The sequence below is a fragment of the Leptinotarsa decemlineata genome, unplaced genomic scaffold (genome assembly GCF_025532065.1).
Source record: "Leptinotarsa decemlineata unplaced genomic scaffold, Ldec_3_MD MMD2_tig00026375_RagTag_RagTag, whole genome shotgun sequence".
NCBI classification, from domain to species: Eukaryota; Metazoa; Arthropoda; class Insecta; order Coleoptera; family Chrysomelidae; genus Leptinotarsa; species Leptinotarsa decemlineata.
In genome coordinates, this window is record NW_027412711.1 from 2,308,911 (window position 1) to 2,334,572 (window position 25,662).

The 25,662-nt window shown below is 33.7% G+C and overlaps 1 protein-coding gene and 1 long non-coding RNA gene across 5 annotated transcripts in view; one reads left to right on the top strand and one right to left on the bottom strand.

The window, feature by feature from the left end:
• LOC111514183 (serine/threonine-protein phosphatase 2A regulatory subunit B'' subunit delta) overlaps positions 1-25,662 on the bottom strand; it is a 372,132-nt gene that overhangs the window by 36,514 nt on the left and 309,956 nt on the right. For all 4 annotated transcript variants that reach the window (XM_074185478.1, XM_074185479.1, XM_074185481.1 and 1 more), the window contains 2 exons: positions 18,194-18,334; positions 17,830-17,996 (listed from right to left, as the gene is read on the bottom strand). In XM_074185478.1, coding sequence (XP_074041579.1) covers positions 17,830-17,996; positions 18,194-18,334 — 308 coding nt within the window. The remainder of the gene's footprint in view (positions 1-17,829; positions 17,997-18,193; positions 18,335-25,662) is intronic.
• Positions 10,039-11,069, top strand: LOC141486882 (uncharacterized). The gene is made up of 3 exons (XR_012468092.1): positions 10,039-10,252; positions 10,373-10,580; positions 10,641-11,069. It is a non-coding gene; the product is annotated as an uncharacterized lncRNA (long non-coding RNA).

Sequence of the window (25,662 nt, forward strand, 5' to 3'; positions counted from 1 at the left end):
TCATAAGAACTTCGTTTGAATAGTTTTGTTCCATCGTTTTGAAGGTATTTGCAACTTCTGAAGTGACGAAAATGTCGATATTATTAGGAGAATGTCACAACGCTACTGTCAAATAGTAATCATGGCCTGCTTACCAAATACCGAATGGAAATACCATTCTGAAGGGACATTTTCACAAATAAATGTTCATAAGTCCGAAACTTAAGTTTCGGACTTATGAACAGGGTGTTCCATTTAAAATAATCAAATTTCAGCAACTTTTTCAAGCAAACGAAAAAACTGTATTTTTTTACCACCCTGTATTGAAGTAACGAAGATTAGGCTGACGTGTGGGAAGTGTCCAAGTATCACCTAACTCCAAACCAAATTTCGATATCATAGTACTTCTTAACTAAAAGATATCGGCATTTTTAGAAGTCATGATTTTCGAAGAAAAAAATTGAAATTAATTTTTATTTCGAAAACGGTAACAGATAGGTATAGGGAAATATCAAGAAAAGTTGTCGGGCAATTGTTGGAGATTCCAAAAATAATATTATATACAGAGTGTTCCATTTGAAAAATCAAAGTTGCTACTGCTTTCTAATAGAAGCGGCTACACCGCATTGTCGAAAATATTTTAGTTGGCTAGAGAATGTCCGAATATGCCCTCCATTAAATTTTCAAAGTGATCCGTTGTCTGGTTCACCAGAAACGTCAAATGTGCCATCCACCGTGAATCAGCCTGTATACAGGGTCCTGCAACAGTGGCGCGGTGTTCCATATCTCTATATAGGAAGCAGATAGGAATCTAATTTTCTATAATATTACCTTATTGCTCGAGCTCGACAAAATAAAAATATTGGCGGTCACACAGGGTGTTCGATTTTTTCTGGGCGGATCCCAACTGTGTCTTTTTAAATGGCAACCTATATTTTTTATCGCTTTTTCGGTTTCTTCATAGAAAATAAAATAAACTTTATGTATATCTGCACTTCGAAAATATTGACGGTTTTCGAGATATCTAGCATGACAGGTTTTTTTTTCCGACAGGTTTTAGACCGAAAGAATATGGCACAAATTCCGAGATTTTTGAAATTATTGTAACTATTCAAGAACGTCCATTTTGTGGTGTAATTCGCAACTTGTTTATCTAGTAACAGGTAATTTTAGGAATGGGCGATATTTTAAGGAAAGGGTATTTTTTGTATATTCTTATCAGTCGTCAAATGGATTTCGCTTTGAAAAAATGACCATTTTTCGAAAGAAATGCTCATTTAAGAAAAACTATTGAACTTAGCCATAGGGAATACTTAATGAAATTTGTAGAGGTTTCGTTGGCGCTTCTTATGGATCAATAATATACAGGGTGTTCCATTTAATCTAAGGAAGATTTTGCAAATTTTCATTTACAATATTTGGCAAGCGGTTTTTCATACCCTGTATATCACAGGTCGATTTCAGATATATCGTTTGAGAGAGTTACCAATGTAGAATATTCGACCAAAAAAAAATTTCAACTGGACTTGGCACCACTTTATAATTTCAAATATTCTGAGTGACGAATATTGGAAAAAAAAACCTGTCATGCTAGATATCTCGAAAACCATCAATATTTTCGAAGTGCAGATATACATAAAGTTTATTTTATTTTCTATGAAGAAACCGAAAAAGCGATAAAAAATATAGGTTGCCATTTAAAAAGACACAGTTGGGATCCGCCCAGAAAAAATCGAACACCCTGTGTGACCGCCAATATTTTTATTTTGTCGAGCTTGAGCAATAAGGTAATATTAGATTCCTATCTGCATCCTATATAGAGATATGGAACACCGCGCCACTGTTTCAGGACCCTGTATATCCTACAAATTAGTCTGATGGTACAATTAAACTCTAAACCGAGCTCAACTAAGGTCACTCCCGAAATCCAAGAGACTGCCACATCTGACAGCTATCCAGTTGTTGCCACAGTGGGTCCAATCACAGAATACTGATTGTAAACAATAGAAAAGTAACACACGCTTTCCCGCCAAAATGTAAATATTAGGGAAACATCCGACAGGGGGTGCTGATGAGTGTAATTATATTCTCAGGTACCTAGAGATGGTAGCACTGAAAGACTAATTCACAACACAACAAAAAAATATTTTTGAATGTTTCCTACACTAAATTAGTCAATTTCTACCAATTTTGGGGTGATAAAAACGAAAATAACAATGAAAAATTTTTATTAGCTCTGGTTTTTGAGATACACAGTACTTAATCTTAAAGAGTAGTTATACTATACGTGAAAAGTGAAAGTACATAAAACAATATTGTTATGTTTCTTTTAGAATATTTTAAGTACAAAATTAATAAAAAAAAAACATTATTCTTTGTGTTTTGACAAATAAAAGAAGTTTGTACCACCAAATTTCAATTGAGTCCTTCCGATTCATTGTAAGATCGCTGTCGTTTGACTTGTCTTTTATAAAACACTACTGGAGCATCGCTACACACAGACCAGCAGTAGTCTGCAAGCATTGTTTCATTCCAATGGTCCTGATATCTCTGTTCCATTAAGGCAATGTCTTGATGGAATCTTTCTCCATGTTCGTCACTCACAGCTCCACAGTTTTGTGGGAAGAAATTAAGATGAGAGTGAAGAAAATGAATTTTTAAGGACATGTTGCATCCAAGTTGGTGGTAAGCTTGAAGAAGCTCTTTAACCAATGCTGTGAAGTTATCATCTCTTTTGTTACCTAAAAACCCATGTACAACCCCCTTAAAGGCTTCCCAGGCTCTTTTTTCATTTCCTGTTAAAATCATGTCAAAAGCAGGATCATTTACGATTTCACGGATTTGAGGCCCAATAAAGATGCCTTCCTTGACTTTAGCATCACTCAACCTGGGAAACTTTGATCTCAAGTACTTAAAAGCTTGTCCTTCCTGGTCCATGGCCTTCACAAAGTTTTTCATTAGTCCCAACTTAATATGTAATGGGGGAAGGAGAACATCCTTAGGATCTACAAGAGGCTCGTAAACTACATTTTTCTCATTAGGGTTTAGGTCTCGTGTAGGCCAGTTCATTTTTTTATAGTGAGATTTTCTATCCCGACTGTCCCACAGACACAAAAAACAACAGTACTTGGTGAACCCTAATTGCATTCCTAGGAGTATAGCAATGACTTTCAGATCACCACAGATGTGCCACTTGTGTTGTTCATATTTGATTGATTGGAGAAGTGTTTTCATATTTATATACGTTTCCTTCATGTGAACTGCATGACCTATAGGAATAGAGGGTAGCTGATTTCCATTATGCAGAAGTACAGCCTTAAAGCTTAGTTTTGAAGAGTCTATAAACAGTCTCCATTCAGATGGAGTGTGATCCAAATTCAAGCAGTCCATCAAACCATTAACATCAGAACAAACTACGAGGTTTTCTTTTTTCTCAAAAAAAGGAAGCAAATCTTTTTGACGCTGTCTGTACTGAGATATTTTCACATCATGTTTTAGAAGATTCCACTGTTGTAGTTTTGACCCTAACAGCTCAGCCTTTTCCTTAGACAAGCGAAGATCTCTTATAAGGTCACTCAACTCTGCTTGACTAATTCTGTGCGGATCACTAGACCTATCGCTTACCTCAAAATCAGGGTCATAGGATGTAGAAGGATGGGTTGCTTCTTCTAAACAGTCTTCATCACCTTTCCTCTAAAATTTCATAGTTTTGGGGTGGAGAAGGGACTGGCAAATTGTCTGAGTGTGGTACAGGCCGAAGAGCAGATGGGAGATTAGGGTATTTAACCGTTCCTCTTTTCTTCATAGATAAACCTTGCTTAATGGGAAGAGTTAAGCAGAAATAACAGTCGTCTGTATGATTGGTAGGCTCACGCCAAACCATAGGTACTGCAAAAGCCATTGCCCGGTTTTTATTTTTCAGCCACTCTCGCAATATGACGGAACAAGAATTACAACATATATGAGGAGCCCATGATTTATCTTGGTCCCCAACTTTCACACCAAAATAATGTTCATAGGTTGTCTTAACGATAGGTGTCATTTTACGTTTCTGAGCCTTAAATGTTATTTCACCACATATATGGCAAAAGCTATTGACAGAATTTACACACTTTCGAGGCATTTCAGATCAGCACTTAAATTAATTTAAAAATCAACTTCACATGATAATTTCAATAGCAACCACGTGCGTACAATTGACAAACTCACATAGGTTATGTTTACTACTCAAGAACAGCTGATGAGAGGGGTGTTATGTAAACAAACATGTGTACCAACTGTTGGTGATGAAATATTTCATTTGTTGAAAACTCAATATACATATATATAATATAATGATACTATATCTTGAAAACAAGAGCTAATATATAATTTTTATGGTCACTTTCGGTTTTAACACGTGGAAATACATTGAAATCATCTAATTTCAACCCCGAAACAAAAACTTTGTTGTGTTGTGTTATCTGGGTAAATATATTTCTGTCATTACTCATTTTATTTTCAGTACATGTTAATCACAAGTTATAAACTTATTTAATACCGATTGTTTTGTGCAAGTTGTATTTAAAAAATGGATGAGAACTATGTTCTCCCAACAAAGCGTAGAAGGTGTTGTGTCGCAGGCTGTACTAATAGGGATAGTAAAAGACATCGTTTTCCCAAAAATCAACCGGATGTTTTCAATACTTGGATCGAGCGAATTAAACCTTATAATTACGAAAATCTTTCTCTAGACAAAATCTACAACTCCTATTATGTTTGTCATGAACATTTTCCCCCGGAGTGTATGGTGCCAGGAACCAAAAGAGGACTTAAATTTGGTGCTGTTCCATCCCTCAGAATACCAGCTAATAAGTTGGATTAATGTACCTTCACTTCATTTTATTCCTCTGCATTTACAAAAAATACAGTGTATATATAGTAGCTGTAAAACTATTCTTACATAATATATGATTAATGATATATTATTTAATTATATTATTATTTCATATATTATATTATTTAATAAACTTTTTTTTATTTTTACTTCACATTTGATAATATTATTATTATTATTATTACTTACCTACAATCTTGTTGAAGGTTTCCAAGGGAAACCAGATCACCAGGAATTGAGTGCAAGCGAGCCAGTAGGAATTGACCCAGGTAAAAATATAATATACCTCATTTTGTACCATATTGTGTATATCTATAATATTTTCAATATCTATATTCTCTCATTGGTTGCACCGTTTATGTATTCAACCAGAAGAATGAAGATGTTTATTCAGAATTTAATACAGTTAATGTATTATTTTTTTTGTATTAGACATTATTTAATATTTCAATGGAATTTCTTCAGATTATTCCTCAACAAATGAAGAACTTATATACACAGGACCATCAACTTCAAGTTTTCAGGAGTTACAAGATGAAATTACTAGACCATCTTCCCCTTTATGCAAACCTGTTGCTCTTCCAAGAGGTGAGAAAAATTAATATTTTTATATAACAGAACAATTTTTATCTCTCTCAAAAAATACTACTTCAATGAGAATTTGAAAAAATTTCAACTAATCATTGTAATGAATATCTCATTTAGAAATTACATTTCAAAATTAATATATTTTAGGCAGTACAGACATTACCTATATTCAGGTAGGTACATTCTAACATTCAATACATTCCAGATATGTTATAAAAAAGTAATGTTCATGTTTAGAGTAACTAAGGGCTTAGAAAGAGTATTCCGAGGCCCTTAATTCAACTTTTATTACTTGGACAATTGCACTGCAGTCTCCACTGAACTTTATCTCTAATGGACAATTAGTTAAGAATTGGATATTTTATATGAAGCTCTGAGTATAATTATATTTCCACTTATTTGAGTTATGATGTGGTTGTTATAATAAAGTTAATCAAGACGATATATCAAATTATGCTCTCATGAAGAGTTTTATACAATATGTAGCAAGCAACTAGGTATTTCGTCGTTTGTACAGGAACACTATAGGTTAATAAAGGAAATGTTAGGATAGACTTATAAAGAATTTGTTAATATTATAATCAAGATAAACAATATATAGCACTAACAAATTACGATTAGGTACATTTAGCTGGTGTTCTCGTACTCAAATCTATTGCTTTTACAATCGTAATTTTTAATATATATATTTTTTTGAGATCCACATAAATTATTTTTTTCATTGTCATGTGAAATTTATTTCAGGTATTAGCAAAAGAAAATATATTTTGAGAGAAGTGAATGTAACCCGGGCTATCCAACTAACCCCAAAAGCAAAGACTTTGTATAAAAAAGTAAAAACGTGGAGCACACAAATGAATCGAATGCAGAAACAAATAATAAGCTTCAAGGAACGTCTTGCAAATGCCACTAAGATTGCCAATTCATCAAATTTTGAGAGTCTTCTCAAATATGTGAACGACCCAACATATACTTTTATTGAAAGTCAAATCCGCAATCAGATGAAAAGGGCAAAAGCAAGAAGATATACAATAGAAGACAAAGTATTGGCATTAAGTCTCAGTAAGGCAAGTGGGAAAGGATGCAGATTGTTATGCAAAATATTTGCTTTACCATCTCCTTGAACCTTGACAAATCTCTTGAGAAAAATACCTTTCAAACCAGGCATTAATCAGCAAATATTTGACTCCTCAAAGAAAGCAGTTGAAAGAATGAAGGATGCTAGAGAAAAAGTTTGTCTTTTAATGTTCGATGAGATGTCGATTGATACCAACTTATTCTACCAAAGGCAGGATGATGAAATTGTGGGGTTTCAAGACTATGGAACAGAAAGACACCCAGTTTTAGCAAATCATGCTAATGTTTTCATGCTCAAAGGGGTGTATAAACAGTGGAAGCAGCCGGCAGTGTTTACTTTCAGCAATGGACCAATTGAAGCCTTACAACTGAAGAAACTGATCAAAGACATCATTAAAGAATGTTTTATCATAGGGCTGAATGTTATAGCTACGGTATGTGACCAAGGCACCACCAATGCGTCTGCAATCAATACGCTTCTTCAAGAAACAAAAGAAGTTTTTTTGAGAAGTAATACAGAGAATCGTTATTTTGGTTTTTTGGTTGACAACCATGAAGTCGTACCATTATACGATGTGCCTCATCTCTTGAAAGGACTGAGAAACAATTTAATGAACAAAAATTTACATTATACACAAAATGGGATTGAAAAAGTGGCAAAATGGAATCACATCGAAAAATTTTATCAACTCGATTCGTCAGAACCATCTTTAAGAATGTGCTACAAATTAACAGATGCTGATATTTATAAATCAAAGATGAATAAAATGAAAGTTAAAACCTGTACTTAAGTTTTCAGCTACAGTGTCGGATCTTTAATGAAAAGGATTGCACATTGGGGTAAGATATATTTGTTATTTTTATTTGTAATTGTGCTTATTTAATAAATACTGAGTGATCATTGCATTTTATATTAACAACTTTAATCATTTTCATAAGGAGTACTCAAAGGTGATAACATTTTGTTGTAAAGTTATTTCTTTTCTTATCCAAATGAGGCACATATTGTGTTTTTTGTGATTAACTGTTAGTTTATTTGGCTTTCGAAGTTATTTATGTAGCAATAATGTCAATAAATCCTCCTATTTTTAGTAGATTTTACTTTTTTCTTTTATGATATTTATTCCATTTTATATTTCTGTTTCAGATATCAAAGACAACCATAGTTTACCTGCTGAAGCAGAGCACACTGCCGATTTAATTTTATTTTTGGATGAGCTGTTGGACAGTCTTAATGTCTCAAGAAAATCCAAACCAGAGGCAAAAAGATTAAAATGTGCACTTACTAGTAATTCAGGACATTCCAAGTTTTGGAAAGAAGCTTTGCCACTTATAACACGTATGAGATATTTTTCTTTACAGAAAAATAAATTTATACTTCCTCCTACTTTGAAAAATCTACATTTTACTTTGCGTGGATTTTTATATTTAAAAAATATTCTCCTAACTAAATTCGATTTCAAATATATATTAATGGCAGCATTCAATCAAGATGCACTTGAAAATTTTTTTAGTTACATTAGAAGTCAAGGAGTTAGAAATACAAAACCTGATGTTTCTCATTTCATCAGTTCATTCAAAACTTTATTAGCAAATAATTTTATGTCTGCTCACTCGCCAGGATCAAACTGTGAAAGAGATATGTCAACAAGAGCTCTCGATGATTTAAGAAGTTTTTTGTGCGGAGAATATGTTGCTGGGGTTCATCCTTTAGATGACTCTACTTTGTTAGTACGTGGCATACCAGACAATTTACATATTGGTAAAACAAAATTGGTAAGATGTACATTGAAGTACATGAGTGGGTCAATAGGTAGAATTCTTTTAAAACCCAAAATTGTTAATAATTGTGATGATTGTAAAAGAAATATTTTATTTAGGTATAACTCAGAGTCGGATGACGATTTTATAGATGCTCAACAGTATGAACGAGGTCATTTGATTCGACCGGGGCAGTGTTTGAATTTCTTAGTTAGCCAGTCCCTTAATTATCTTTCCTACATTATTCCTCGGTTAGGAACTGCAAAAAATATTTCAATATGTTTGGAGAACATTTTAACAAATAAATTGTATTTTCAGCCTCTTAATTGTCCTCAACATGATACAGGCAAAAAACTTTGTCAAATTATAATTCGCTGTAGTTTATTTTGGTGGACTAAAAGTGTTAATAAAATTGCAAAGGGAATTGACACAAAATTTTCTAAATTTCTATCCAAAACCCTCCCAAAGCATATATAGATCCGATTAAAGTGCATGCTCGAAGAACATTTAAAAAAATAAGAAAAGAAAAAATTGAAACTATAGATTATATAAAATCTTAAACAAATCCATTTCAAGTAGTAATTTGGAATAACAAACTAGTAACTATTATCTACACTATATTATAAGTTATAAGATAGTTAATATAGACCAATGTATATACTTTCAATGGATAGTCATTATTGGAAAATTGGTTTCACATTGAACTCCTTATAATTATTATCAAAATATCACAGAGGTTATACTTGACATGTATAATTTTTACTATTAAAGTTTTGAATAATTTATTACCTGAATACTTTCATAAGTTTATTATCTTTAAATATCATATTTATCAAACAAGAGGAAGTACAATCTTACTAAGCCAATGAAATCATTATTATACCTATAAGGGCTTGAAAGGATACAATGGATTACCTAATCACATAAAAGATGTGCAAACAAAGAATTTAAAACTAGTCTTGTAATTTACATTAGGTTTACGGACGTATTTATATATTGATGATGTCTTTATAAGTTATCTATTGACATATATGTATATATTACTAATGTCTTCATTTGTATTATTTTTTAAATTGTATGTATATTAGGATTACTCCCATTCAATAAATATTCATTCAATCATTTTTTTATATTATTTACAAGTGCAAACATTAGAAGCTCGTGAGACCAATATAGTGAGCGAGATACTGACAGCTATAAAGGCTGCACCATTTGAAAATTTTCTTCAATTATAAATGTAATCGAAATTTTATTTCAGGTGGTTTTTGCTTAACAAATTTGAAAATTAACTCCACTTAATTGCTATTTGAAACCTGTTATATTTAGAAATTTTCAAAAATGTTAGTAAAAGCTGTTTTTTTAAATACAAACAATTCATAAGTAAAATTTCAATTACATCTATTATGAGAGGAAACTTTCATATGATGTTAACTTTATGTGCATACATTTAAAATTTTACTATTCAAATTGGAGCGAACTTTTAAAAAGCCCGCCCTCAAATACTCGGGATTACAGTTTTCTTTATGTAGTTCGGGTAACATCCGCTACGGACCTGTGGAGCATTAATATTTTGTATCTACAACTATACAGTTGCCTATCTAAACTTGTTTCTGTAGTCTGCGGGTCCAATCTACGCTACAAGCACCAAGGGGTCGCTGTGCACAACATCATAAATCTATCAATTCCTCCACAGCCACTGGAGACATCATCAACAAGTCCATGACCCATCAAAACTCTTTATCAAAGCAATGCAACCCTTGATTATTTGAGTAACCAACCAATCCCTCACCCGTGAACAACTGTAGAACTAGTTCGGTGTAGGTCGTCGGAACGACACTACGAAAGTTCGGCAGATGTCAACCAACAGCTGTCTCTTAACCTTGTAATTGAATGTTCACAAAAATATTGACTTCAACCTATTTCCAACTATTTACCGATCCTTATTCATGCGATGGAATAGAAACATATAAGGTAAGTCGCCACATCTTTCCTATTCAGTACGAATATTTGAACATTCATAATATGCAGAATATTTACCGAAAATATCAAACAGTATTCAGAAACCCAGAGCTAACTAATATTGTTTTTCAGGCGATGTGGCTCTAATATGTAGTAATCTTTCTGGAAGTGATGAATAGCAATCTATGCAAAAAATATTCATGGAAAGGTATAGAGAATAAGGCAGACAACGGCTGAAAAATGATAGGTGAAGTAAACTGAGAAACAAGCGATAACAACTATTTCAACCTAGCGAGGAATTTCGGATCTCCAACGTCGATTGGCAATAGGAGTATGCGAAGTGAGTGTACTGATCAAAGCAGTTAGTCAGGGAGCATACATATATTCTTGTACATTTCAGGTATGGTTTTTTATGGAACGTAGGATTCCCATTACTATGATGTCAAATGAATGAAATCAACTTGTAACTGAATTACATTGTTAACATCCTCTGAATAAAGATCTTAAAAGGTAAGGTGGTGTTTTGAAAGGTCACATAGGAGCAGTTTTGATCTAGTTCTAAATTGAAACGTAACAATGCATGGAACATGCAAATATTGATAGGTCAAAACGCTAGTACCCTATCTTCCGAAAAGAAAAAGAAGAAGAAATAGGAATTATTTTCTGATCAACTAGGATGGTAGATTTCGCGGAAGCCACAGGTGTCTGCCATACAGGTGTTTCTGGTTCTGTTCGGCTGATGAATCCTGAATTTGTTGAATGATTCTTAATGGATATTCCGTTCTACCCATCTTATCATCAACCACAACGTCCTGGCTTTTGATAAAGGCCTATATTCACGACAATTTGGTGTTTGAATACTTTGTACCACGCCAACGCCTTTTTACTACAAGATAAAACCCTTCACGGAAGATGAGTTTTCCAACTTTTCTTTTCACTGTTCTCTTGCTAGCGACAATATAGGGCAGTTTCTACAAAAATAGCATTTATAGGGTTGTTGTACCCGGAGGATTTTCACCCAGGGAATTGTCTCGGTTTCTGTTCTGGTTGGTTATCTCCCAAGCTTTGGTTTAACCCCACGTCTACATCTTAAGGATATTTTTGATAATATGCTTCCAATAGTTCCAGTTCCAATGGTTCCAGCCTGATGAAGAGTTGATTGGAGAATACAGCTATCGTAGAATCGCTTCACTCATCACACCAGGTCCTAGTTGGCATGGGATTTCGTACTGAGTTTTCAAAGTGCTGTCGCCAGAGGAACAGGTTTCACTTATATATTTTTCATACAGGAACAGGATAAAATCTTAACAATAAAATTTTTAACTATTAATGTATATTCAATCTAGATACACTCATGTTAAAGTATATGTTTTTCAACGAATATATATATATATATATATATATATATATAAATAGAGATTATATCGAGTGTGCATGATATAAATCAAAAATTAAACAATTTGTGGACACAACACTTTTGATTTATACCGCGGTTTGCCCCCCTTTTTTGAGTGTTGTGTCCACAAATTGTTTATATATATATATATATATATATATATATATATATATATATATATATATATATATATATATATATAAACCACCCCATAGTACTATGCGCTGGGAAAATAAATTTCCTTAAACATCTTTCTACCTAATCAACTAGCCTCTCGAAGTATCTACAATTGAATATTATTAGAATTACAAGTCTTTTTTCTGGGAACTTTTTTCTGAACCATTGCAGAGTTATTCATATTAAATGTTTGTATGTTTAATAAAGTATGTTTTATTTATTTATTAACACTCATCAATTTGATAACACCTTATGGTAAAGTCTCTTATAGTTTTGGGTATAACAACTGTTTAGTCATTATTCGGTTGCTCAACTTTCCAAGTAGTCTTTGGACATTTGTGAAGTTGCAGTGGCTCCCCTCCTATTTTTTGACCAGTCAATTACTGTACAATGATATAGTTTTGTTTGTAATCGAACCCATAGTGTCAACCGACGAAGAGCTGCCGACTGCATTGCTCCTTTTCATTTGATAGAAAAAGTGCGGCAAACAAACGCCTAACACAACAAATTAATAATAACTAAAAAATATATGCAAGATGACATTTGAAAGATAATTTAATTATCTACAAAAATGACCTGAATGTTTATTGTTGTATTTCTAATAGTTTAAAAGTTATATAAGCATTAAAGTCAACAAATAGATCAGCTGCTGCTACTTTTGCAACACGTGTATCTTCAAAATTGAATAATTAATGTAAGTTAATAAACAATATATAAAAAAACGATTACAAACAATTAAATATTATTACTATGAGTTTTTTTTTTTGAAAATCATAATTGACAATTCTCTATGGAGCTGTAAAAATTTTCTTTTAAATATTAAAATAGTCCATTTGTTTGTAAAAAATGTATAAACAAATGAGAATAAAAATTATTTGTTTTATTTTATTGACATAAAAACGATAAAATAATGATAAATTAAAAAAAATACATTATTGTGTTTTTTCTTTTTTTGTTTACTTTAAAAAATTATTATAAACAAAGTATTAAAATTTTCAGAACTTTCATCATGCAATCTTCTTTTGTATGTATCTAAGAAGGGCTCCACGAAGAGAAAACATTTTATCGAAATTATTTAAATATTTATTTTACTTTTAACGATAAAGGAGGTTTTAGAAAATTTTGTTAATTAACAAATGGGCTCATTCAGGCTAATTTAGTTTTTTATTGAAAATTATATAATATAAAAGTAAATCATCTCCCAAGTATCCCACAAAATTTTCTGGTTCTTATGTTAATTAACAACTGAGCAAGAGCAATTGAAAATGTGATATCGCCCGCGGTACATCCTGACGTCACACCAAGCAATGAGCTTCGAGCGGTGGCAACCGGGACTGTAGTTGGAGATTATGAATCGCTGCCATCGTCGGATTTTGTTTCATTTGCTGACTGGTTTGAAAACACCACGTGTTACATATTTACGCAGTTGATACACTGCAGTAAACAACACACAACTTGCTCTATACATCTTCAGTACACGTATGTATTTCGCTTATCCGCCAGCACTGGCGGCTGAGCGGACAAGCCGCCACGCCAAGTTTGACCACGCCCCGTTTCGGTGAACGCCACATTCAACTATTAATTTGTAGGGGAAGATAAAGAGTGAAAATTCAGATTTTTTGCAGATGTGTCATTTGAAGTATAAACTTTCAAATAATGACATAAAAAACATTGGTAAATGAGCCCATTGTCTGAATTATTGAAAAATTAACTTTAATGAAAAATTCCAACGGAAATCAGTTCTTTATGGTGTTTAAATTATATAATAAATTTTTGAAATTTTTCTATTTACTTTGAGAACCTAAAAAATATTTTCAAGTTACGTACTCGCTTAGAGGCCGTGCGCGCAATCTAAAAATGGCGCGCGGACGGCTATTTTCAGCGTTAAATTATAAATAATGGAGATAGGTACCGTTTCGGAAGTCGGAACTTTTTTTTAGTAAATTTCCTTCTCTTCAATGGTCATTTTATCAAAATTCAGAAATATTTATAGTTTACGAACCATAAACAACAAAACTGAACACTGCTTTTTAGGGTCTTTAATTGCTTATAACTTTTAGAATTTTTTATGAACTAATTTACTATTTTTTTCAGAATGATCTAGACCTAGACAATATTCCGAATGGAATAAGCCTAACCACTTAATTTTACTAAAAGTATGTCCATTTAACACGAATCTAAACTTAAAGGGCAAACTATTAGTGATTATCTTTCAGTTATGATTATGTCTGTTTTGAATGATTTGACTTAGAAGTTGTTTTCTTCCCTGGGAAAGTCTCATTCTATTAAAATTGTGTTCTCCTTTGATTGTTCAATTTCATGTTTACATTCGGACTTTTTCGAATCTTTTGCTTGTAAAGTAAATTTTATATTTATTTTTGGTGTATATGCCACAGGGCGCTTTTGTTATAAAAATCTGTTAAAACCTGTTTCTCCGTTAACCAGCTGTCGCCCCCCCTTCGAACGACAACTCTCAGAAGTCGAAACTTGTGCAAGCTAGGACTGAAGAGGTCTCACCTTTTAACGTGTGATTTCTAACACGGGTTTGACGATAGAAAGTGAAAATCGATTGTCTGGCCTTGAGGTTCGAACCACCGGTTCGTACAGCGGTCAATTGACTGAATGGAGCTGACCACCGACGTCAACCCACCAGACTGCCATCCTACCTATATCAGATGTTGCAACTTTGTAATATAGAAGTGTGTCGAAAACCTTAACCGAGAGACATTCTAGAAGTGGTCTCATTCATGCCAATGTATAAAGTTGTAATGTGTGGTTACTCGTTAATAGAAAAGCTTCATCTCCTTTATGTTTAGAGATTATAGTAGTTGAGTAATCGTTTATAAAATTAAACTGTGACTTATGTGATCCTCTGAAACGACCTCTACATATTTATAATTCGTCACTAACCACTTTTTGGCAATGTTCACAACGATTTCTGTAGAGTGTGTCGGTACAGATATTAACAAATCCGCAATCTTAACAGTACATTTACTGTACTTGACGGTACACCTTCAGTTCTAAGTCAGTTCGAAGGATTTTTTCATAGTTTCTTCGCTCCACGAAACTCAAATGGATTTTTTTGTGGAACACACCTTCTGAAAATGAAAACCTAAAAGTCGAATATTTTCATATGGATTATTGAATATTTATGAAAGTCGTGAAACAACATGAATTTTTCAATTATCTGGTAATCGACAATGGTAATAAATAAATAACAACCTGAAATTCCAAATTCGGAAATAATTTGAAAGTGAGGATTGAAACAGACAGCAAGCAAAGCAATGCCAATATGTTGACATTGTCCCTTAGTAAAATGTTGCAATTACCTAAAGTGATAAAAATGACAGTTGAATGGCGTCACAGTCTAAGCAAAACATTTCACGATAATTTTAACTGTCTTCATTTCAACTATAAAATGCAGTTCTCCATATGTTCTTATATGATTACATAGAAACCAAAGAATGAAAGACTCCCCCCCAATTTTTTTCAGTGGCACGGTGTCGAGTGATACATCATTTGAAAGGTCTTTTGTCATCAGTCTATTACCTCTGTATTTTGTTTTTCTAAATTGGTTAATTCATTAGTGAGAAATTGAATGTTGAACGTTTTATTTAAGAAAAAGCAAAATTACCTCTACCTAGTTCCATAAAATGATACAGTCTATTTTCGAAAGCGTTCCGTACATTATTCAAGATGTCCCTCAGCAATCGGCATTCCCGAACAATTCTTTGTCGCAGGGCAGGTCTTTTAGATTTGCAGGCTTAGTAGAGTACACTTTCGACTTCAGGTGTCCCCACAGAAAGAAGTCCATCGGCGTGAGATCAGGTGATCTAGCTGGCCACTCCACTGGACCTCTTCTGCCGATACAACGCATTGGAAAAAATTCCTCCAAAAACATCAAAATATGGGGGTGCACCATTCTGATGGAATGTTAGTTCATTTTCTACTAATTGTCATCATTTTCAAAAATTTGTGTAATTATAGGATCTACATAGTCTTGTAATATATTTGAATATTTGTCTCCATTGGGATTAACTTCAATGAAGAATGGTCCAACAATATGATCACCAAAAATGTCGGCCCAGACATTCAATTTTAGTGAAGTTTGTGGATGTATTTCCATCACTAAATGAGGATTCACATCACTTCAGTTATGACAATTATGTCTATTCACTTCACCATTCAACATGAAAGAACTTTCGTCGGAAAAACAAGTATTCTATAATAAGTTTGAGTTATTGGTCAATTTCTCGCCGAACACCTCACAAAACTGAAGTCGACGATCAGGATCATCTTGGAATTTGTAGGATTTCAAAATTCGAAAAACACTAGTAGATGATACACCAGACGCTCTAGCTACTTTTCTGATAGAGAATCGATTATCCATTTGTACATGTCCTAAAACTGCAACTCCGTCATTTCTGACAGGACGGAATACTTCATGTTTTCTGTTGTGAACAGAACCTAAAGTTTGAAACTTATCCATTAATTGTTCATCGTAGTGATGGCTCACGTTCTGGTCTGGATGATTCGTATTATAAATTCTTGCAGCAGCTTTAGTACCTTCATTGATTCGATAATAGGTTGCGTTGCGTTCTTATACACTGTGTGTTAATTATGACTGCACTATGTAAAAGCGAGTACTTTTTAGAAATTAGCGGCAAGTGAGGTTGTCGGTGATGTTCGGGGTGTCGGAAATTCCTGGGTTTTTCCTATACATTGTAGCGTTTATAAAAACCTTCTGTACTTTTCATTTAATTTTTATTTCTTCGAAGGTAATCCTAATTGATTTTAAAGAAAGTTTCCTGAGGAGTAGGCACCTTTTGCCTCGCTAAGATTTTCACTTCTCAATACACATATGATAGTTTCTGGTACAGATTGATAGGTTTTTCTTTGCAATAGGACCGATTCATTCGGATCCCTTCGAGGTAGATTTTCTATTTTTGTTGAAACGAAAGTCAGGAATGAGGTGTTGCCAAAAATATTTGGACGAATTCCTCAGAATAGACTTGCGCGGTAGGATAAATGTCATTGTCCACATCCACATGATATCTAAGTCCATTTTATCAATTAGAAAAGTACGTGCTCGAAGTCTGTCCCGTTCCTGGTCGAAGAAAACTGCAGCTACAGCTCGACGAGAAACTAACAGGCAAATATTACTTACACTTGACTAATTTTTCCGATAATAACTACTTTTTGCATTAGAAATACTGATTTATTAACATGATACAATTATTGAATTTTGAGTTGATCCATTCATAATATAAACCTGCACTGAGTATACTCTGATGAGGTAATTTTTTACACCATTCCCAATTATTATTTTTTTATGACATGAATCTTATAAGTAATACTTTCCCTGATATTTTTACCTGGACCACTTACGATCATTATTGAGGTATTACAATTTGTTTTACACATGATTAAATGGCAAATTTGGAGCAGTTCCAGATTTTGATTTCTACCCTTATTCAATTCACCAGCCAGTATTTTGTGAATATCAAGTATCTTCAGAATATCTGATTTTTATATATTCACTTCATTGCTGTGCTTTAAAGAACTCAATTTGATTAGGTTTGGTTTCACAGTCGGCTAGGTAATGTGTCATTTATTTTATAGGCTATGTGGCGCCCAACTTAGATCTTTATTAAAGAAATTGTTCAATTTCTGAAATTTCAGGAAACTGAAAAGTTTTTTGAACGAAACCCATAGTGCATACCGACGAAGAGCTGCCATACGCATTGTGCATACCTCGAGTAAATCTATTATAATTTTTGACACGAAAGATAAGGTCACAACACTTCCGTTTTTCCATTGTTCAGAATGTTGTATTTTTTACAATACCTTTTAATCGTACATCGATTATACCAATCATAGAAGGATGACAAATTTTCAAATTTTTATAGGTATTTCTACATTCATTCACATTATCAAATATCACCAATACTCATTAAAAAAATCAGCTCAGATCAGAGTATATTGAAGGTAAATTTGAAAATATTATTGAGAGTACCTTTGCCAGAAAGCCATAAACTGATCCAAGGAACAACTGCCTTTATCCGCACAGGCTGCCAAATACAGGGGGGTTTTCCAATACAGAGGTAGCTGACAGGCTTGTGTAATCACACCAAAGTTTTCCCTTGAAGTTCTATCACCAATTTTTGCAAAAACGGTTGCAACCTAATAAAAAAAGGCTGTAAATACCCGTACAAATATGCAAAATAAAAAAAACAACCCATTTATATTTAGCGAATATTTCGCTTAGCAAAAAATGCACACAAATAAAATAAACATAGGCAAAACAGACAAAGTAAATGATCTATTCAAAATGAAAGAAGTGTCAAAGCAACCTTAAAAATAATGATGGTGAATTTTACCTGTGCGCTAATGACTTCCAACTGTCCAGGCTGTCCAGGTTTTCCGACAGGAAAATGAAATCTTGGTATGTTAACGTTTCTGTTGGCCTTTACGTGCCGCTGGAGAGTGGTGTGTTGAAGAGAAGGTTGCTTTGATATGGGCTGCGAAAAACAACACAAAATTATCATGACAGAAGTGGAACACTAATGGTGGAAAATGTACGATATTCAGATTGTTTTTCCTTGCGAATTCAACAAAATCTGAGTAACCACTGATTGAAGAAAATGCAATATACTGCCAAATATCTTTCATGTATTGAGAGAGCAGCATTAACAAAATTCTATCATACGAGCATATAAGTACGTTCAGATATATTCCGCCATAAATTTTAAATCAGAAAAATGCACACCATAGGTTACAAAATTGCAGATTATGTGTTTTTAATTGATACCACTCAAAAATTAATGAAAACGTGGCTACTTTTCTTTGTTATTTCGTCATTATGAGTTGTTCATCATCAAGGTCAACTTTGGAATTTTACATTACCAATAAATTCAAACTTGGAATGAAGATAGTGTCTTTCTTGTTTGACAATAAATGTTGACGTTACAGAAAAAATGAAATACTTGGAAGCCATAGAAGGTAGAAACGAAACACGATGTGCAGATCGAATTTAATTAATGTATACGGAAATTTTTTCCTACGTCTATAGTCCGTTCATAATTTGTCGATAGCACAAAATGAGGGCCCAAGTCATAAAACGGTCGTAAAACTCGTAAAATCATAGGCGGAGGTTCCTGAGGTGTTTATTTATTAAATATAAAGCTTCAGTTTATATTCGAAACTTGCCTTGAAAGGGTGAAGTTGTTACGAACGAAAATAATTTTTGGTTTAGTACATTTTTTAATCGCATTTAATTTACGGCTCGTTGGTGTTTCGGCGTCTACGGCAGTAATTAACGTCTCTAATATTTATTTTGCGAATTTTGTGCAGTGCGTGAGTAACTTTTTTTCATATTCCTACAAACATATACGTACCTTTCGTTCCTGCTTGTTTTGTTTGATTGCTTGCGATGACTTCGTCATCATCATCAACATCATCAAGTTTTACACCGGTACTGTTGCGTACAGTCAGTAAGTATGTCTATTCACCAAGAGAGAAGACTATTGTTTTGAACGTTCACGATGCTCTGGTTTCTCAGAATCCCACAAACACTGTTCAGAACATAATCAAGAGTTGTGCCAACATGACGGGCGTAGGGGAGTCAACAATATAAAGGTTCCTATCAGAAAGGAAAAAAAACCTAACCCAAATACAAACGAATACTTAAAGAGGGGGAGAAAACCTATTGAAATTGATGAATTTGCCAAAAATGGTATTCGAAGGAAAATTCACGAATTTTTTTACAAAAAATAAATACCCAACTTAAACAAAATTTTACAAGAAGTTAGAGACGACCCGGATTTGCCTCATGTTGGACGAACCAAATTGTGGCAAGTTTTAAAAGAATTAAATTTCCGGTGGGAGAAATCAGACCGAAAATCACTTTTGATTGACCGGGAAGAGATAATATGTTGGAGAAGAAAGTATCTAAGATCTATACGAAAATTTCGGGCTGAAGGAAGGCCAATTTACTATCAGGACGAAACGTGGGTAAACGCAGGTCATACTCTCACAAAAATTTGGACAGATGAAAATATATCAAGCTCCAGGCAAGCCTTTATGGAAGGTTGGTCTACTGGTATTTCCCCACCCTCTGGTAAAGGCAGTAGATTAATAGTTTCTCACATTGGCAGTGAAAAAGGATTTGCTAAGCATGGCTTGTTGGAATTTGAATCCAAAAGCACAAAAGACTATCACGAGGAGATGACAGCTGATGTTTTCGAAGAGTATTTTGAGCAGATGATTGAACATATACCACCAAACTCAATTATAGTATTAGATAATGCACCTTATCATTCACGACTAGTTGAAAGACTTATAACGACTGCGTGGAAGAAACAGGATATCATTGACTGGCTGCGGAATAAGTCCCTGCCTTACGAAGATGGAATGGTTAAAGCAGAATTTTTAAAAATTGCCCGGCAACACAAATCTAAGTTCAAGAAATACGTAGTTGACAAAATGGCGGAAAGACGAAACATCACAGTCCTTAGACTTCCACCCTACCACTGCGAATTAAATCCAATTGAACTCATTTGGGCACAAATGAAAAGCTATATCGCTGGAAAAAATACGTCATATAAAATACAAGCTATACGTGAATTGTTATATGAGTCTTTACAACATATTACAGAACAAAATTGGCGAGATGCAGTAAGACATGCAATAGAAGAAGAACAAAAAATGTGGGATCTTGATAATATAATTGATGCGACTGTAGAGACACAACCACTAATTATTAACCTGCAAGACGACTCGGATTCCGAAGATGATCCTGTTTATTTTGAATTTGAATAGTTTTGTAAGTAATCGTAGTTTATATCATTCAAAAATAGGTATTAATTAAATAAATGTATCTTTTACAAATTGCAAGTAACTTATTATTTTTGATTAAAATAAAGAAATTTTTTTAAAATAAAAATACAGTTTACAGTACCTACAGTTTAAGAATATTAATATATTTATTTATTTAAAGTAACTAATGTTTCAATCATATACTCTACGACACTGGTCACTCATTTCCACTCAAAATACCTACATAATCGGATTAAAAGTTTTATAGCTGTATTGTATTTCTTCAGATACAAGGTGGGTTAGTCGAAAACATCTTGAACTGCCAGTTTTAGTTTGGTTTTTGTTATTATATCATATTAGCTGTCCTCTCTGTATTTCAGTTCTCTAATGAGGGTCAAACTTGCAGTGAGCTATCAACAAATTATGAACGGACTATAGTTACGGGCATCGTTTATTGATGCTAACTTGATTAGCGAAATTTGCGCCGCTTTCACAGTTGTTTTTGTTTTATCAACATTGTAAACAGAATCATAACTTTGACTCAAACAAAAATGTATACTTATTGAAATATATTAGAAGCTGTTCATTAAACTTCCAGCGACTTCGTGGATACTTAGTTATCCTCTTCTGAGATAATTGAACGAAATCAATTTCATACAATTATTTCTTCATTTTCTGAAAATTACCTTTAGAATTAGTTGACCGAATATGAACCTCATGATGGTTGGAAAAGCCAGAAATGTTCTTTTTGGATGATATTTCAACATGACAGTGCTTTTACGATGAATAATCGCTGCGAACACGCCAAGAAATATCTTGCTACGTATACTCTTGATCTATCCGACACTGGAGTTTAATTTTCATTGTTTTTAATGAATTTACTAAAATTATTATTTGTTCTGTAGGCTACGTCCAATCCTTTGTTTTTCTTAAAAAAATAACAATAATTATTTATCAGTTATGACCATAGTGATGAAGTGTAAAATATGTGACACATATTTTACTTCGTACATAAGTTAAGCCTGGTGTTGTTCAATAAGATTTAAAAAACGGGAAACGTATGTGACACGTTTATTGATGCTTTTGTAAGACTGAAAATGTGGCATGACAAAACACTTACTCCACACAGTCCATTGTAAATTTGTTTTCCAAAGTTCGATGGACTAACTCAAGTTTTCAAAGGGACCCATGAATTAATAAAATTTATTTCACCAGTTTAGTCTAAGATCGGACGAAACTATTTCCATCTGAATAGAAAAAATATAAATCGAAAAATTAGATAGGATCATCTCCATTTGGTAGATTAGCCGTGCAGTAAGAATTTTTCTTGAAATTATTTCCATTAAATATTCTCAAATTACAGCTTAGTCAATGTGTCAACAATGTCTGATTTTTTCTAATGGCCAACAATATATTCCCACTAATGCCTTTGATGAAATGATATCTATACCGTAGATGGTCGTTCTGAGGTCTTTGTCACAAATACAAACTTGGCTCTTATCCAAATTCTTGGGAGGAAATCTGTTCTTTCAGTTTATTTCAATGCAGAAAGCCAACCTTGTAAAAATGTTCTACAAAAAATTCTAGTGTTTGGTTCTATTATTATTCTTTATTTCACTTATTTTTAGCTTTTGAGATACAGTTGTTCATCAATGAAAAGGGCTGAATTATAAATTAATCTTTTAAAAAAAAATCTGTTTAAAATCTGTTTTTCCGTTAATCAGCTGCCGCCCCCATACGAACGACAACTCTCAGAAGTTGAGAAACTTGTGCGAGCTAAGGACTAACGAGGTCTTACCTTTTAACGTGTGATTCTTAACACGGAATTAATATTTCAACTAATTATATAAACAACTGGTTTCCTACTGGATTATAGATGCAAACCTATTGCGAAATGTTATCATTGAAACATAACATTTACAAGTATTTGAGGGGACCACTGTAATACAATGACTACTCAAGGAATACAAAAGCAAATGTAAAAATGATAATTTGTATTAAAACATCTATGAAATATTTTTTCATTTGGAAATTAATATAAGACAGTGGGTTGGAAATAAAGCACTTCTCAGAGTAAATCACGTGATACACCAGGAATATTAGGAAATTCATCTCGGAATGGGAGACAGTCACCTATAAAATTTATATTGACACCCTAAAACGTGTCTCAAAACCAACTTATTGTAAAGTTTCCGCGACTACAGATAATCCAAAGTCGAAGGTAAAAAAATCGACTTTTTACACATTTATTGCAAATATCCCGTTTCCTATGGGTTTCATGCTATTGAATTGTTTTTTATTTTCTTGAACCATGTTCGAGATAGAGGGCAGAGCTCGCACAGTTTTTGATTATTTAAAGTATTTTTTGAGGTACCTGTAGTCCCGATTGAAACTACGCCGTATGAAGTTAATAACATATTGGTAAATATGTAATTTTCAATAATTTGCCTTTTTCATCAACTATTACGGTATTATTATTAATTTTTTAATATCACTCAGAATCTATAAATTCAATAACACTTACCTACCCATGTAATTATGAAGGTATTAGAGGAAATGCTTAAAATTTAATTATCTTTTAGTTCTGATTTGATCTATACTGATTATTTCGTAACTGAATAAAAAGAAAGGAATAAAATTTTTGAATAATGTTATTGAAAAATACCATTTCAAATTCGTCTGTGTTCTCGTCTCTAGTTCTTCCAGGAAGAAGTCAAAAGTACCGTCTTCATTGATATCACTCTGAGGTGAAGTAATGTAGCTAAAAGAATTCCAGCTCAAAATCCCATTTATTTTCTTTTGGCGCTTCACTCTGACGATTTAACGACCTCCGATCGGAACCTTGTAGAATAACCAACTCAAGGTAGGTGTGACGTAGTTGTCCCCACTCCTCCACTTTTGCCGTCATTCAGTCAACCAATCAGAAGCTACCACGCGTACAGCGGGAAATTCAAATAAGTAGATGAAGAAACTTGTTTCTAGCTATAGGAATTCCAGCTCAAAATCCCATGTATTTCCTTATGGCGCTAAATTCTTTGTGATTTTCATGACATCCAATTGGAACCTTGTGGAATACCCAACGTGGGAGAGAGAAACGTGTGACGTAATCGATGCAGCTATGGATTTCGACACATAATTACTTGAACGTGTCTAAGAATCCAATTTACCCTCCTCTTTCATAATGAACTTGTCACCACACCTAACGACCTTGACTTGTACAAATGAAACTCATGTTATTAGTCTAATCAAAAAGTTCAAAAACATAAATAATAGAGATAAAGATCCTAAAAATATGCGCGATAGCTCATTCGATTCGGCATCACCTCTAGAAAAATGTTTTTGAAGGATTTTGGTGCAGGTAAAAAATTGCAATTGTTATTAGCAAAATAAGATACGAGCGAAACTCGAGAAAACAGCTCATCATATATATATATATATATATATATATATATATATATATATATATATATATATATATATAGATTTTATCGAGTGTGTATGATACAAATCAAGAATGAAATAATTCGTAATATATACGTTATATTTTTTTCTGAAGCAGAAAAAAATTATAAAAACAGCTATACCGGGTGTCCCAGAGCTTTTAGGCCAGCAGATATCTCAATCACCTGCAGAAAAAAATTGAAAAAAAATATGTATATCATAGAAGACCACTAGCACTTTCATGTAGCAGAGCAAAATCCACCCCCTCGCGAGCAACCCCTGCGAAACCACCCCTAACTTTTGTTTTTCAAATGGCAACCCCATGTTGTTTGTCGTTCAACTGACAGCTCTTGTTATTTCTCAACCAACGATATATCATAATTGTTCGAGAAAATTGGATACGTTAGTGGGTACTATCAACTGGACTGATCGAATTGTTCTGCATTGTAGACACCAGAAAAAGTGGACGCTACGCAGAAAAAGAGGCGATAAAATGTTAGAACTTTTTGTGCTTCCTTTCATTCCTCTGATATCTGGATGACACATTGCCATCAGTCGTGATATTGTTGTTGTATATCAAAATGCCTTTTACCTTCACTCCCAACGAATACGTTGATATGCTTTTAATTTTTGGTGAATGCCAAAAGAATAAACGTGCTGCGGAGAGGCTGTATGGGCAGCGCTTTCCTGATCATCGACAACCAGGTCGTAATACGTTTTCGTATGTAGAAAATACCATGCGAACGGGATCATTTCCAGGAAAAACAGATCAAGTACATCCTACTCCCGTGCGAACTAAGGAAAATTGCATAAATGTGTTGGCCTACGCCGAAGCACATCCTCATATTTCGGTTCGTGCATTGGCGGTAGAGATTGGGATCAGTAAGTCATCTGTGCAAATAATTTTCAAACAGAACAAGTATCATCCCTTCAAAATTCATTTACACCAAGGACTCAGACCTACCGATTTCGAAAGACGAACGGCATTCATTGCTCACATTCAAGTTTTAGTCCATGACATTCCAAACATCCTCAATCAAATCTTGTGGAGTGACGAATCCCGCTTCCATAATAATGGTACTGTTAATCGACATAACATGCACTATTGGTCACAGGACAACCCTCACTGGATTAGAGAAACCAATTTCCAAACAATGTGGGGTGTGAACGTGTGGTGTGGTTTACATAATGGACGACTCATCGGGCCCCATTTTTTCCAAGACACTTTGACGGGCCACCGATATTTACATTTCTTGGAAAATTGTTTACCTGCCCTCCTGGAAGATATCCCACTTGAAGAACGACAACAAATGTGGTGGCAACAAGATGGTGCTCCTGCACATAACCATAATGTAGTTACTACATTCCTCAATGATACTTTTCGAGACCGTTGGATTGGAAATAGTGGACCTGTGCGATGGCCTGCACGTTCTCCAGATCTCACGCCACTGGACTTTTTCCTGTGGGGAATCTGAAACGAGTTGCCTTCGAAACACAACCAATGAATATTAACGATTTAACCCAAAAAATTTTAGAGGCTTGTCATACCGTTACTCCGGAAATGATTAGGGCTTCCTGTACTCGCGCGCTG